The following is a 15,886-nucleotide window of genomic DNA, read 5'->3' as shown; positions in this document are numbered from 1 at the left end:
TAGACAGGTGTTCAGTATATATGCGTGTTTAAAGGTCACAACATATATACATAAACAAAGAGCGCAGACGGATAACTGGCAATGGATGAACATAATGACAGTGTGGAAAAGTGGGGGAAAAAAGCTGTAAAAAAAAGATAACAGAGAAGAAGAGGGAGCAGTTTGTTAGTAAGCCGGGAAGCTGCTGACGGACCTAGAATGAGATGTGACTTCAGTAAATTGAGCTGATGTGAAATTGCAGATGGTGTATAATGTCCGCTTGGCTGAGACTCAGCCGATCAGATGACAACAGATACGGCTAACCTGATAGCTCTGGCAGAACATCTAGGTCAAACAGATCACCTGGACTACCGTCTCCCACGAGTTGAGACTTTAACTTTAACTTGGATGGGACATTGACCAACAATCAAGACAGACGGGCGCTGTTTTTACCACAACACAGTTTACTGAACATATTTTAAAAGCAAACTGTTGGGAGGTAAGCACAAAAACATTTAAGACAATATTTGTTAAAGGAAGTTAGTTTTTGAGTATACAGTGTAATTAATTTAGACCTGAAACTATGAGTCCATTAAGGGCTGGACAGAAAAGTAAATATCTGGATCAATTTTGTGATTAACCAGTTCATTATTTAAAGACTTCTCAAATTTGATTATTTACTATGACGATAAATTGAACATATTTAGGTTTGAAACTGTGCAAATATGAAATTTGAGGATGACACTTAGGCTGGAAAAATTGTGACAGGCATTACTAACAATTTTCTGACAGTCTACAGACCTAACAGATAATCTATTAATGAAATAAGCAGATTAATTGATAATGAAATGAATCATTAGTTGCGATAAAGATTCTTTGCCTATTTATCAGGGCCCTAATTTTAGGGACGCCTGAACAAATGTATATCATAACAAATATATCTTAATATCGTTTTTTTACTCTAAAGTTGATATAAAGAAACTAATTGGTGTCTTAATATGTTTATCACTTCCTTTTTGCTTAAGGTAAAAGCGACCTAAACCCTGACCGTTACCATAACCACAACCTTTGATCAGATCACAGTCCTCGGTCAGGACAGGTCCATCCATTACCCCGGCAGTCAACCTTGGAGGCCATATTGGATGCCATCTGTTAGAGTGTATGTCTATGAAGACTGTTGAGTGCTTAGGTAAACTCTCAAGATCTCAGTCCCAATTGTCACAGATAGACAGATAGCTTGTCATGGTTCTCCTCACGCACATCTAAACTGGTGCAGCAGATGGCATGGAAAAATGGATGGTTGCCTTGGTTTAGGTAAAGAGATGTCAGGAAAAGTTCAGCTATACTGTGCCATATGTTTTGTACCCTCAGGAAACCGGATGGCGACGTGTGTGCAGGTTTCATGTGGGCCGATGGCCACCGTTTGGACAGTTACCTGCAGTGGGAGGACACCCCAGGTGACGGATACTTATGGGCTATGAAATGGCTTAGAGTTGTCTTTTGTGGGCTTTGAGTGCAGTCATTCTCAATATCATTTTTCATCCTGACCCATATGGGCCATAAAAACATTTCTAGGACCAAACGGAGAAAGGAAACGGAAAGAGACAGAGAGAAAACAACAATTGTGTCCCAAAACAGATCCCTGGCTGTGAACCAACAAGAGCTGGCAGCCATCCACTCTAACAGAGGCGACGCTTGGAAGGTGCCCCCATTAAACAGATTTTAGAGGAGTGTTTCATCCATAACACATCTCGGTGCTATTTTGTGTTGCTTATGTGCAATTGATTTCCTCCAAATCATTGCACTGCAATGTTTGGTTCATTATACAGCACATTTTGTTGTTCAGCTTTGCAATGCTTCTGGTGATTTGAAATCCTATTAAGCCCTGCAGTGAACCTCACTGTGCCATTTGTCTTGCTCAAGTTTCATTGATGCGATACGTGGCCTCACGTTCTGTACCCGTGAATCAGTGTCATGTCTCTGTGTGAGACCCTCTCAGAGCAGACCAGGTGAAACTTATTATGATAGATACTGTATACCAATCGTATTACTGCACTTACTCTGAGAGAAAATAGTGGAAAAGTTTTCAAGATGCATGGAGAGGTTTTCGAGAGGTTCTTTGTTAGCTCCAAGGCCACCAACGCTTTTTCATAACTTATAAGTAGAGAATAGAGAAACATTTCCATAGTGTTTATCATAATTATGGATCACCACACTGCTTCCTCTGGCGTGAAATTTCTACTGGACATACTGCAGCTGTAAAAGTATTTTTTTGTGTGTATCTATTGTTTCACCTGCATCGATGCAGTAGCAAGACTGGTAGATAAATTCCACCCACACCTACTGCAGAGCATTTTACACAGAAGCAATTCCACTTTCGGTACCCTGTAAATCAAAGTGGTGAGTATCCATTTTTACACATCAGTGGGTATGCTGGAAATCCTACGAGGAATGGGTGTAGGAGCTAAAACTGGTCGCAGCACAGAAAACAGCCGACCTGCAACACTACGATGGCCGTTCATTAAACTCTTCCTCCAAATGCTGATTTCCAATCAGCATACGGTACCATAGCAACCGTAACTAGACATGGCAGGTGTGACATGCTTTGGATCTCTCCCCATGTCGATGCGGTTTAGTAAAGGCGATTCTCTCAAAATCAGCAGAACCAAAGTGTAAAAAATGGATTAAAAAGTGTGTTTACTAAAGAAAGCTTCATACATAAGCATGTTTGGTAAACTAGCTGACTACATACAGTTACTCTAAGCCCAACAGTTTGATCTTACATTTTTATATTTAGGTCTAATAGCTCTCCCTTGCAATACAAACCAATGCTGAACCTTTTTTTTTATGTCTTCTACATTTTATGTTTTGCCTGGGACATGCTGCATAGCATATGGTATGTTGCCATCAATTGCATATTTAATACTCTTTCACGTGTGTCTTGTTTTAAATAAACCAGAGTGACAGGGTTTAGACTTACCAGGGTTTCCAACTCACTCACAGAGCTATAGCCGGGTACTGAGATTATTTACTTATGTGACAAAAGTAGCAATACTACTGCCATGGTCTTGGGTTTTTGTTGAGCCCGTTCCTGCTTTATTATGAAATTCATTCCTCATGTGTTTAGTTTTACCTCCTGTCTTTGTGAGTTTTCTCACTTTTTTCATTGGCTGCCCTTCCCTGATCAGTTTCACCTGTCCCTCGTTAGTCCTACACTCACCTCATCTCCTGCTCACCTGTTCTCACTTCCATTGTAAGTCAGTCACTATTTATACCCACTCAGTTCCTTTGTTTTTTTTGTTGTTTTATCTTTCCTGCTTAAGGGGTTTTCATTTGCCTGTATCTGCTAGCTGCCTGCTCCCTTCACTGTGACAACAACAGTAAATAAAACACTGAGTTACAAATAAAAGTCCTGCATTCAAACTTTTACTTCAGTAAAAGTACAAAAGTATAGCATCAAAATACACTTTGAGTACCAAAAGTAAAAGGATGTATTATACAGAATGGCCCATTTTAGAATCACATATATTAATCACTGGATTATAATTATTGATATTAATGTATCATCACTAATGCTGCTGGTAAAGGCTGGGACTACTTCATACTGCTGTGTAATAATACATTTTTATTTATAAATTGATTTATATTAATAATCTTAATCTGTAAAATAACTAAGGTTATCAAATAAATGTAGTCCAGTAAAAAGTGCAATATTTCCCTCTGAAATGTAGTGGAGTAGTAAGATGAATAAAAATGTAAATACTTTAGTAAAGTACAAGTACCTAAAAATAATTAAAAGCTATACTTGTACTAAATGTAATTACACTCGACCACTGGCTGATAAAATCTGATGCTTACCATTGTCATTTTAAACAGCAAAATCTGCACTCAAAGTCTAGAAATGAGGGTCTACTTCTGTGTGAAACCAGATACTTGATCTTTCAACAATTACAAAAAGATTCATGTGGCTCAATCTGACACCGTCGTCATAGTAAAGTGCATGCGTTGTGCCTGACAGGTGCAGCAGCAGTAACTTCAATTTTGTAGAGACTTATATTTGTTTCAGCAGCGTAATGGCAAACTGTGCAAACGGAGACGCACGCAGACACAAGGTTGACAGAGGGCACTAGTGATCAGTGAAGGATATTGGCTGACAGAAGGCAGATATCAGAGCTGGCAGGACGGCGGAGCACTGCACAGATAATATGGATGAAGCAACAACAAAATGGTTTCGCCTCACCATCACTTTCATTCCCCCTGAGGACGGCGGAGTGAGAATGGCTGAGAAAAATACGCGTCTGTCTACTCTAGGAGACACTGTATCATCTATACAGAAGAGCATAAACATAGTTGAACAAACGGTCTTAAGCACAAGATGTGATTCTTCTGTATTCACCCCTCGATCCGTCTACACAGACACACTCTTTATCTTTTTGTAGCAGCAAAAACGCTTCCCTCCCTCTTTTGCCCATTACTGTCTCTGGCAATTTAAGTGATCTTACATCCAGATTTTAGGACACTGAGCTCATTTCACACAATTTCAGGCTGGGCGGGTCAAAAGATAAAAGGAGCATCAGTTAAACTCTTATCAGTGGGTCTATTGATTTTGAGAAAAGAGAATCATGGTTGTTCTTTTGGTACATTGATTATTATATTAAGCATTTATTTCAAAGTGCATTTACTTTATAATTGTTTGTTAACTTTTTCAACCCAGTTTTTATTAGTGTACATGAGACCTGGCTTTTCTCAATTGCATGCTGGCATGTTTTTTTTTTACATTTATGATCCACAGTGGATAGAGATTTGTGCCTTTAAAATGTCCTCTTTTTATAATCTTTTCTCCCAAATGTTCATAAAAACAGCATTTTTTTTTTCTTGGCTTAAGGGCCGCACAATCAGCTTTTTCATGAAATTGGCTTTAAAAAGGTTTTCCACCCCCAAAGGATGTAGATAAACTCAGAGAGGAGCATGTAATCCCTCAATCATAATTAAAACATGATAATCGTCAAATTTAGAACAGGGATTTCACCTGATAGCGATGCTAAGCTTTAGAAACACTGTTTGTTTACGTATTTTCAAATTAAATAATCTGACAATAATAATAATACTTGTCCATCTCACCTGATCGGAGCTGTTTGATGCGACCCTGGCTGCTGATGGGGTCGATAGGGAGAAAGTCTTTGAACCAGGAGATCTCCGGGTCGGGTATGCCGCTTGCAGCGCACAGCATGGTGGCTGTCCTCGTCCTCTCCACCACCTTTAGCTGGGGACCCATGTCTATGCTGGGGAAGCCAAATGGCAACAGGTCCTCTGGAGGTAGGAGAGAAAGAAAGAAATAATTCAGAATTGACCTGAGCAGGAAGCATTTAAAACTCATAGCAAGCTGTCAGAACACAAAGCACAGCTGAGGCCGATGGAAATATAATTTGATTTTGCAGGTCATGAACCAAATTTCGTAGTTAAGGGATTACTAAAGTAATTGCACTTTTTGTAACAGATTTCATGGTTATGTTAAAGGAAAGTGATCACCAAAATCAATCTGATGCATCATTTGGGGACCATGGATGCCTGTACTAAAGTTCAAAGTCCAAGAGTTCAAATTCAATCTGGAGCAAAGTGATGGACTGACTCACTGTCAGACAGACAATGCCACGCCCTATAGTCACGGGGCTAGTTATAAATACATAAAGACAAGTGGTAGGACAGACAGAGACAGATCGTTGTGTTCGTGTGTCGGCATAGACAAAGTGAGGATTTCTAATACTTTGTTTTGGAGCAAATCCACTGGGACAATAATAAAAAAAATTGTTTTCTCCTTCATTTTTGGGACAATTGATCTGCAGTTTTTGTAAACACAAAAGGCCGACCTATCTGCCTGTTGAGAGACAGAGTCAACCCTGCCATGCATTTAATCCTTACTTTCCTTCTTCCAAGGTGAAACATAAGACCTGCTCACACACATGCACAGTGATGTGAGAGCCTGACCAACCCCCCCTTTAACATCTGCAGGCCCTTGAAAGTGGAGATATGGGCGAGGACAGATGACTCACTATACCCTTCCTCATCAAAGCTGCGTGTTTTCTCCAGCTAGTTTGTCATTATGTGATCCAGTAGGCAGCACAGACACAGCTAGGTTTTGCTGTGTGTGTGTGTGTGTGTGTGTGTGTGTGTGTGTGTGTGTGTGTGTGTGTGTGTGTGTGTGTGTGTGTGTGTGTGTGTGTGTGTGTTTTGTGACAGGCCATTTCTACAGGAGTATAAACATACCGCCCAGTCAGCAGGAGCTACTTAAGTGCTGCCTGCACACACGTATAAACAGAGCCAGACACACATGCACACACATACAGCTCAATCCTAACCAAGAAACACAGGTGTTTGGTGGCAGGGGAACTGTGAGTTTTCCATAGTGTGGCTTTGTGTTACGTGGTGGTAATGATTCCTGTCTAATAACTATGCAGAGGGCTGCTCAGAAACAGCAGCAGCAATTAGAAGCTGGGATCAAGAGGAGGGGCAGGGCACTGGGGGTAATAAGGACTTGTTAGCAGTAATTGTTAAAATGTACCAACGATTAGAGAGGCCGGTCTGGGATGTGTCTGCATAGCGTCTGGATCCGTCTGATTATGTTGTGGGGCAGTGGATAAGTGTGTGTGTGTGTGTGTGTGTGTGTGTGTGTGGTGGGTGTTTTCGGTGTCTCTGTGTGTGTACATATTTGTTTCTATGGCTATGTTCTAATTAGCATCTTCACAGATTTGCACAATGTGTGGCGTAATGTACAGACACGTCCACACATATCCAGGAAAATCAAGGTGTGTGCATGCAGAAAAGCAGTTGCTTTCTATTTCACATACACACAAACACATTCACACACACTTTCTGTGGTGAATGGGATTAAGCATCTCAGTGACAACAGTCCAGATGGCCAGACACGTAATCAAGCACCCATCAGCACTCCTGCTTCCTCCTCTCCTTACCCTTTTAACCACTCTATCCCTCTCGCACATACACACAGACACCTCCCCCATACCTGGGACTATAATTATATATTCCACTTTCCTACAGCTGTAAAGCAATTATGAAGATGGCAATTCGCTCAGCTAATAAATCAAACTCACGAAAGCCCCTTGATTGTCAAGCACAGCAAAACCCCCTTAAAAGTTTGCTTGCTCAAGCTGGGCATCACTGACAAAACTGGAGCCAAACAGTCCGAGACGCAGACCGTGGCCACATCGACGGCTCCTCTCCTCCTCCGGGCCCCCTGCTACCTAACCACATAGCAGACGTGTACCATCTGTCTCCAAACACTCCGCGATGGGGATGAGAGGCTGAGTGGAGATAGGATCTATCGCTCTCTTTCTCTCTTGCCACAGTCATCGGCTTTGTCAAGCTGACATTCCTATCTGGCAGGGCTGAGAGGAGGATGGAGAGGAGAAGTGCCGCAAAAAGCAAGAGAGCAATCAGAGAGTCTGGTGATGAGTCTGAATGCTGTGGTCTAAGCTTAAGTGGAGATCAGGCCTTGCAGAAAGCAACGTTCTGATATCAGCCAGCGGAGACCCAAGTGGAAAGAGGGGACCCCCCCCGCCTCCCCCTTCCTCCCCTTCCTCCCCGTCCCCCTGCGTTCCCTCTCCACCATACCCGACTGATCAATGCTAATGATCCACCTGAATGGAGGCCAGTGGTATGGCCATTGATGAAACAGGCAGGAAGAGAAAGCAAGGAGAAGGGGGTAGATCGATGGCAGGGTCAGGCGAGCTCCCCGGAGGCAAGGAATATGCCAGACCTACATCTGCTCCCCTTTGCCTGCCCCCCCCCCCACAACCCCACCCCTCACCCGAGAGGGTTCAGATGGGCTTTTTATCACCCCCTCAGGCTACAACTACATGGACTCCCTGGCTGTTAATTAGAGCACGCCACTGCAGCGAGCTCGGGGCGTGTGCATGTATGCGTGTGGGGGTGGTGGGCTCTGTATTCTGGTCAGGTCTTTATCAAGGCTGGAAATACAGTGTAGGTGGACCTCCGAATGAATTATTAGAGGGAGGTAAGAGAGACAGGGAGAGAAATGGATGGATTTATTTATAGATACTGCTGAAAAAAACAATAGAAATATATTTTAAAAAAATATGACATTTTTTTTACTGCTTGTTGCTAGATTGAAATATAAATTATTTAAATTATTTATATCTCAATTCTGTTTTGTTTTCAATTTATATAAGTCTTACAGAAATATGGTATATGAGCTTCTCTCACCTTTCTCATACTCTTATAAACTCCACATGCAGTGTCATTTTACTGTGAATGAGGAATGCAGGCATGAGAATAATTACCAATGATAATATATTCCGAATAGAAAGATAATCAGACAGACAGATAGACAGACAGAATGACAGACAGAGACAGTGTGTGGTGAAAATGCCATGGAATGCAAATTATTAATTTAATTGAGAAATGGTGGGAGAAAGCTCTTGGGGTTGACAGTCACACTTGAATATGGAAGGATGGATGAACCGATGGATGGATGAATGGATGGATGGAAAATGTAAACTAAAACACAGCAGCCGACTCAAACTCTGTTCTGCAGATAGAGATAACCCAGCAGACAGAAAGTTGCACTGGACATAGAAGCACAGTTCACTGGAGAGGAGATTAGGGCGCTACAGGTATTCAGCCAGGCTCCTGGATGAGTCAGCGGCTGCTTGAAATAGATACTGCGGGCATGGCCTTGATCATACTTTTCACCAAATGAATCATTTATCAAACACAAACACTGCTGCACAAAAGTACCGCTTATGTTTCATCTCCCGGTTAAATTGATAAGACAGCCTATGGAAAAATGTGCCATGTGTACATAAACACTGAGTGTGTCAACAGCTTTTGGGGGAACATTGGCAACGACCAACCAACATTGTTCCCTGCAGCTTTGTGTTTGTGTGTATTTGTGTGTATCAAGAGGTTGAGAGCTCACATTTTGGCCTGGTTATGTTTGCAGAAGGGCAATCAGGCCTGGTGCCCGAAACCAGTTGGTGGAGCCAACCGAATCTGGGCAAATATGCAATTCATGCATGCGCGTGCAAGCAAACACAAACACAAATACAAGGACATACAGACACAGAGACCCATACACACAGAGTCAAACACATAATGCATATGATGCAAACAAACAAACATGAATCCAGGTTTTACTTTCCTGTCTCTCTTTGTATTTCCCTCAGTCACCCAAAGACAGATACGCACACGCACAAACACCAGCTTCCCCACAGAAAATCATAATTTGTCCTGGTTAAGGAAACAGGTTGCCTATTCATCTTTCAGTTCATTTCAGCGGGGAATGACCACGTGGATGAAAGAAGCCCAAATAAAAGCCGATCTCAGGGAGCCTGATTCAGGATTAATCTGCCAGCGTTTGGCAGTCTTCAGAGGCTGTATTGCTTTGACCCCTATAGACTGCAGGAGGGCTGAAGGGGAGCACTTTAAATGCTAATGGCCCTTTATGATAATAGATCACAATACAATGCAGAATCGGACTTAGCATTGTAGATGAATCCCAACAAATACCCACCACCCTGAGCCCCACTCCGGCTCTCCAGAAGCCAGAGACTAAACCCACAAAACCTGCGGATCTCACACATAACACACATACTTAGGAATACACTGCAGGAAAAAGTAATAAGAGGAAGGAGGGAGAGACTAAAAACTGTGCAGAGGGTATATATGATGAAAGAGCCGGTTCTCCACTCAAGGAGTGTAATCCTCTTGCAGGCTGAGTTGAAACTCTCAGTTGTTTCCAGACCGAAATGCTGCTTGAGCCGCCGGCCTGCCAATGCAGCTGACGCCTGGGGGGAATCACTGATCTGACTCTGTTGTTCATATGAAGGAACATCTCTCCTCCCCCTTCTCTCTCTCTCTCACCCACTTCCTCCCCCATCCCTCGCCTTCCTTTCTCCTAAAATGGGACACTGAGAGGTGAGTATAATCAGGATTACTCTGCACAAACCAGCCGCACACACACACACACACACACACACACACACAGATATGCACACACACACACACACACACACACACACACACACACACACACACACACACACACACACACACACACACACACACACACACACACACACACACACACACACACACACACACACACACACGCCCATAAACAAAGAAATCCATGTGCATGCATTTACACACATACACAGCTGCAATGATGAGAATCTCTCGCCCACCAGAGGTTTTTAAACATGCAGAACTGCAGATATTCCCGTCTCCTGAAGGCAGAACAACACAACTGCAGTGTCCATAGAAAAGAGCAGTTTGGGTGGAAAGGGAATGGGGTGGGTTCGGTGGGGTGGGGTGGGGGTGGGGGGGGTGCTTTAGCAGAGAGCCTGTAAAAATGCAAAGGGGCGGAGAAGAGAGAGAGAGAGAGGGAGAGAGAGAGAGGGGGAGTCGGATAGACAGTGAGGGTCAGGCAGAATAGATGGCAGAGAAAATGAAAGAATGAATAAAACAAGAGAGATGAAATTAGAAACAGACTTGGCTGTGGGCAAAAAAAAAAGGCGGCTAGTCAAAGGCAGAAAGATATATTTGGTGAAAAGAGAAGGGAGGAAGAAGAGAAGGTAATGGGATGGGAAGGGTGATGTGTGATGATGATGTTGCAGGCTCAAAAGTCTCCCTGACCATAACCTACCACATCTCCATCCATTAGGCAGCCTACAGGGCAGTAGTGCATATCCTGTGGCCAACCACAGGCCCCTCACACTGCACAACGTTGCTATTAGTGTCGGTCAACCATTATACAAAATGATGCAATGAAACACATCGGGGGATGAAAAGACTTTTCATGGGTTTGGTCAGTAATGGAAAGCCTCCTTTCTTCGTCTTCAGTTGTTGCTGGACCTTTTCTCCATTGAACCGTGATTCAAAAAGACTTACCCAAATACAAAATTTGTGCACTCTGCATGTTCTTTCATACAGCACAACAGTTTATCATTATAGTGGATTGCAGGGGTTTATGGCTTCGGGAGCAAACTGTCAAATCGTCAAAAGCACTCAGTTATATTTTTTCAGGAATAGAGTTGTGAAGTGGAAGGAGGCATCTAGAAGTACATTTCCCATTGAGCAACAAAAATAAAATAAAAATATATCAGTTTTTTCAAGTCAAGTTTACGCTTTGTAGAATTGTGATAATTCAGCAGTTTAAACAAGTTTAATTTCAAATTCTGGATCAATCTCGGAGACATTTGGTGACTATGGTGTGTTGTTTTGATGACGAAGCGTTCTGAATTTGGTACAGCTCTGATCACACTACGACTGGCTGGCTTGTTCTACACAGCAATTGATGCTGAGGTTTATTGGTATTGAAATGATTTTAGAAACATTTGTCATACCAAGTAAACAGAAAGGAAATTTCCAGAAACCTGTAGTATCCTTAAATTATCAAGGATACTCCTTAATTTCTATGGCAACAAACTTTAAGGATACCATTGTAAGAAAACATTGTAATAGGAAGCTTTGTATGGGTGAAATAATCCTCCATCACAATATAAATTCAATAATGTGATACAGTAATTTTGGGGAAATTATTCATGGATAAAAATAACCAGAAAGTAATGTGTTTTAGGCAAATCCAGTAAATTAAATACCTAAAAATAAAAGTATTTCATTTATATAAAATCCCATATTACCATACAACCTGCTCGGTGCTTGAAGCAATGCCCAAAATAATCCAGATTCACACAGAGATATTAAAGCGACACCTAACACCATGTGGCAAAAATCTGTCGGTTGACAGATTTATGTTCTAACCAGCATATATTATATCGCCCACTCACACATTGGGCATAAATACTCCCAGAACCATATCCTCTAACTGTCTGCGATGCATCTGTGCATCTGTATACAGTGTTTGAGAAAGCAAACTATGGCTCCTAAGATTTCTTATTCTGGTTGATAGATTGGTTCAAATATTGTTTCATTCACCCCAGTCCTGTAAAGTATTTATCAGCTGATAGATTCAAAGACAGTTAATTCTGTTGACACAGAGGGGACAGGCGATGTCACGGTACACAGATCTCAGTAAGAGAAAAGTTTACACAAACGGGAAGAGGCACACACGGCCACACACACAGAGAGGCTTGCCCTCGAGGTGCAGTTTATGTGGTAATGTGCTTTGGACTGGGGCTGTGTGTGCAGAGATGACGGGGCCGGGTAACAGATGGGCAGGAGTCTATTCCCTGGGCTACCAGCCTTCTGCTTACCACACAGCCCTGCCAACTCCACAGTCCTCATCCATCTCCTGCACTTCTACACCTCCTCCACCTCTCCTCCGACATCCCATTTCATCTCTATTGTTTCACACCATCCTGTAGTGTTACTTAACTTGCCCCCACATCCTCATGCTCCATCATACTCCCTTTCACCTTTCCTCCTCTTCTTCCTACATCTTGCCTTCTCTTTCTTAATTTCCCCTCGCAGAAATGAGTTGTCTGCCAAACCGAGGCCTAATCCCCTGATTTTTCTTCGTGTAGTACCAGCCCAAGCAGCCATCCCTCTATTCCTTTATCCTTTCCAGCTGTGCTGTGCGAAAGCCAAGTGCTCAGATCCCAAGCTTGCAGCCACATGCTACAACTTTACCTCATAGCATGTTGGAGCACCACATTAGAGACGATTCCCTCCAAGGAGGCAGTGTGCATTGGATTAACACCCTCACTCTGGCCAGCTTTTATAGCAAACTAGGATGCTGAAGTACCCTTAAGCTAGCGCGCTAGCGGTCCCTCTCTGTGGCCAGATCACGCTCTGTCGCACTCAGAGGGACTATAAAAAGAACAGTGCACTGCAGCCTGCTGTGAAGGCAGGGTGTGGCATGGCTCCTTTGTCACATCTACAGCTGACAGCTCAGGGAACGGGAGACGACGGTTGTAACCAGGTGTGTATGTGAAAATGTGTGTGTGTCGGGGATGGGGGGTCTCACCTCTGATAATGGCCAGCTTTGCGGTGACGGACACCTCTCCTTCACTGCTGCGTGCCACACACTCATAGATGTTCTCATCTCGAGGTGCTCTGAGCGGTTGGATCCTCAGCACAGCGCCAGCTCCTTCATCAAACTCCACAGTCTGGACAGCCACAGAACCGCAGGACAAGACACATTAGTCACAGCAGAGTAAACAGACAGTACTATAAGAACAGTAAACTACAACGTTATAAATCATTAACTTAGCAGAGTTTTCTTTCACGGTAATAATATGATAACAATTATAATGTAATACTTCATTGATTTCCTAAAAGAAAATCTCTTTTTTTGTTTTTTACTTGCCCTCCCCTCCACGAGGTCAGGCTCAGCTATCGTCCTGGAGCTGGCAGGGATTCAGAGTCTTGCACAAAGACACTGCAGCAAGGTAGATACTTACCAGCATGGGGATTAAATGTGGGTCCTCTGGTTGAAATACGCTATCTCTAACCATCGGGTCAAATTAGTTCATCATTAAAAAAAACAGGCAGAAAGTGCATTTGAATATGCAATCTGCTACCTATTTTTATATGACCTTTGAGAAATGCTTTTTAATTCTGTTGCAATAAATTTGTCTTCAATAGTTACATTTATTATTTGTGTTGTTTTGAAGTCAAATTAATATTATTAGGAAATATTCTTTTTTAGGGGGGGATATGCTTGTTAACTCACTTGACGAGAATGAGCTGAGAAAACTGATACCACTCTCATGTCTGTACTTTTACTAAAAAGCTAACGACAGGAGTTGTTTAGTCAACTAGTAGCTGGCTGCTACTGATCGTTATTCTATGCTAAACTTGTCAACTCATGGATCTTGCTTCATATTCAGCTTACGGACAAGAGAATTCAAAGAACTACTCCTTTGAAAAAACATGGTTGTAAAATTGCAAAAACAGATTAATAATTCATATCAAAAACAATATCTGATTTAGAAAGAATAAATAGATCTATCCATCTAGAAATATACCGTATAACCTATACATGGCAATTGTATGGATCCATACGTCTTTATCATATACTGCTTTGTATTCATTATGTTTGTACAGTAAAAGTTGACCATTGTGCATTGTGACAACCACCTCGATACGCTGGGAGTTGACCTTCTTGCCCTTCTTGTTCCAGTAGACGACAGGCTTGGGATTGCCAGTGGCCTGGCACACAAATGATGCCACACCCCCTGACACTCCGATCTGGTCCGTGGGAATCTTGGTGAACTTTGGGGGAGCTGAGAGACAGAGAGAGAGAGAGAGAGGAAGAGGGAAAACACACACACACACACACACTAGCATGAACATTGATACCCTTACATCCAGAATACATCACACTGACTCCACAGCCGGCAACAACCCCCCTGCTGACCACGCCCCATTTCACTGTCAGTGACCGGTCAGGCTGACTTGTGTTCTGATGGCTTCGTGTTGTGCTTACTTCCTGGGTATCATCTAGAGGACACACTGAAGGACTTCCTGTGGGTCATAAATAAAAGATGGGGTTGGGCTTCAGAGGAATATCTCTCTCTCTCTCTCTCTCTCTCTCTCTCTCTCTCTCTGTCTGTCCATCCCTCCCTCCCTCTCTTGTTCTGCTTCCTCTAGAGCAGGCTATCCTCGTACTGCATGCAGCACAGGCTGTCATGACACATGAATGTTTCACAGGTAGAAGAAGTGTTGGCTGCACATTCACAGCATATAATTGGTTTAAATGTATAAATATCAGAGGTGTCATTTTGTGCCTGCATTCTCTAACTCATATAAGAGGATTTGCACAGATTCTGATGATCTTAACAACTACAATACCTTTCTGCCTCAGCGGGGGATTGAGGAGAACTTTTTTCTTTTGTTATGATGCATCTGATGTGGGATATATAAATGCAGCAGTTACCTTCTGCAAGAAAATAGCGATTTCTAAGTCCGATATTGAGCCAACAGTACTGAACCTATATTTTTCACAGTGGCTGAGTCAGATCAATCAAACATCTTCATGCACCCACACCCTGCTATCCGTCTGTGGCCTGTTGCCATGGTGCCCAGCTTAACTCCTCCTCAGCTACAGAATCACTGCTATCCATCAGGGTGAAGTCAGGATGACCCTTACCATAGCAACCTGGATCTCTCCTCCCACTCCCCCTGTGTCTGGGTGGGTGAGGTTCGGCTGTGTTGATTCACTTCTGCTCTCAAGACAGAACAGGAACAAAAAAAAGAAAAAACTGCCTACCAAACAATCGACAGCAGATTCTGTTTGCAAGTTTTCCCACTTCTGCTCACTTCACTGGCTAACAGCCACTCAGACCATCTTCCAGTTTCACCGCAATGCCTTGAGACTAACCGGCATAACACTGTGTCAAAAGGCTTCTCCTGTGCCTGCATGCTGCAATGTGCCTCTAAAAGACCTACTCTGAATGTCAGAAATAAAGTGGTTTCATTTTATTCGTGCCATAATCCTCAACAGGAAGAAGCAAAAAGCTGGCACAGTATAGTCAATCAGAACAAATTTATACCCACCAATTTAGAACTCGAGAGTGGGATATTTCCTGCCTGTTAGACTCTTTACAAGAGCACACAAAGTATTGAGCAAATTGCTCTTTTCCCCTGCCAACAATGTGAGAATGTGAACTATCAAAAGTAAAAAAAAACTTGCAGAAATGGGTCTTTTCCTGGCTGATGGATTATGAATGAATTTCATGTTCTTCTTACGGCTTCTACATGGGTTTCAGTTGCTTTATGTTGAGTACAAAATTGTGTCCTCTTAAATGTGCTTCAACAACAATCCTCGCGCAAAATGGAGCCCACTGGCAATGTTACCACTTAAGCCTCTTCTCAAAGCCAGGGGAAAGCACTGCAAGGCACTGGCTCTGGATGGATTCACACTGAACAGAAACTTGTTATGATCTGCAGGTTATAGATAGCT

The 15,886-nt window shown here is 42.7% G+C and overlaps 1 protein-coding gene across 1 annotated transcript in view; it reads right to left on the bottom strand.

Annotated features, from left to right (window-relative positions):
• The window catches only part of LOC129089347 (receptor-type tyrosine-protein phosphatase S-like), a 47,451-nt gene extending 32,106 nt beyond the window's left edge, over window positions 1–15,345 (bottom strand). Inside the window, exons 1-6 of the mRNA XM_054596760.1 lie at window positions 15,305–15,345; window positions 15,074–15,146; window positions 14,861–14,915; window positions 14,062–14,207; window positions 12,947–13,088; window positions 5,101–5,289 (exon numbers count right to left, since the gene is read on the bottom strand). Of these exons, the coding sequence (XP_054452735.1) occupies window positions 5,101–5,289; window positions 12,947–13,088; window positions 14,062–14,207; window positions 14,861–14,915; window positions 15,074–15,146; window positions 15,305–15,345 (646 nt within the window). The remainder of the gene's footprint in view (window positions 1–5,100; window positions 5,290–12,946; window positions 13,089–14,061; window positions 14,208–14,860; window positions 14,916–15,073; window positions 15,147–15,304) is intronic.
• Between the last annotated feature and the right edge of the window lie 541 nt (window positions 15,346–15,886).

This window comes from Anoplopoma fimbria, chromosome 3, assembly GCF_027596085.1.
Source record: "Anoplopoma fimbria isolate UVic2021 breed Golden Eagle Sablefish chromosome 3, Afim_UVic_2022, whole genome shotgun sequence".
Taxonomy (NCBI): domain Eukaryota; kingdom Metazoa; phylum Chordata; class Actinopteri; order Perciformes; family Anoplopomatidae; genus Anoplopoma; species Anoplopoma fimbria.
This window is presented reverse-complemented; position numbering and strand designations above follow the sequence as displayed.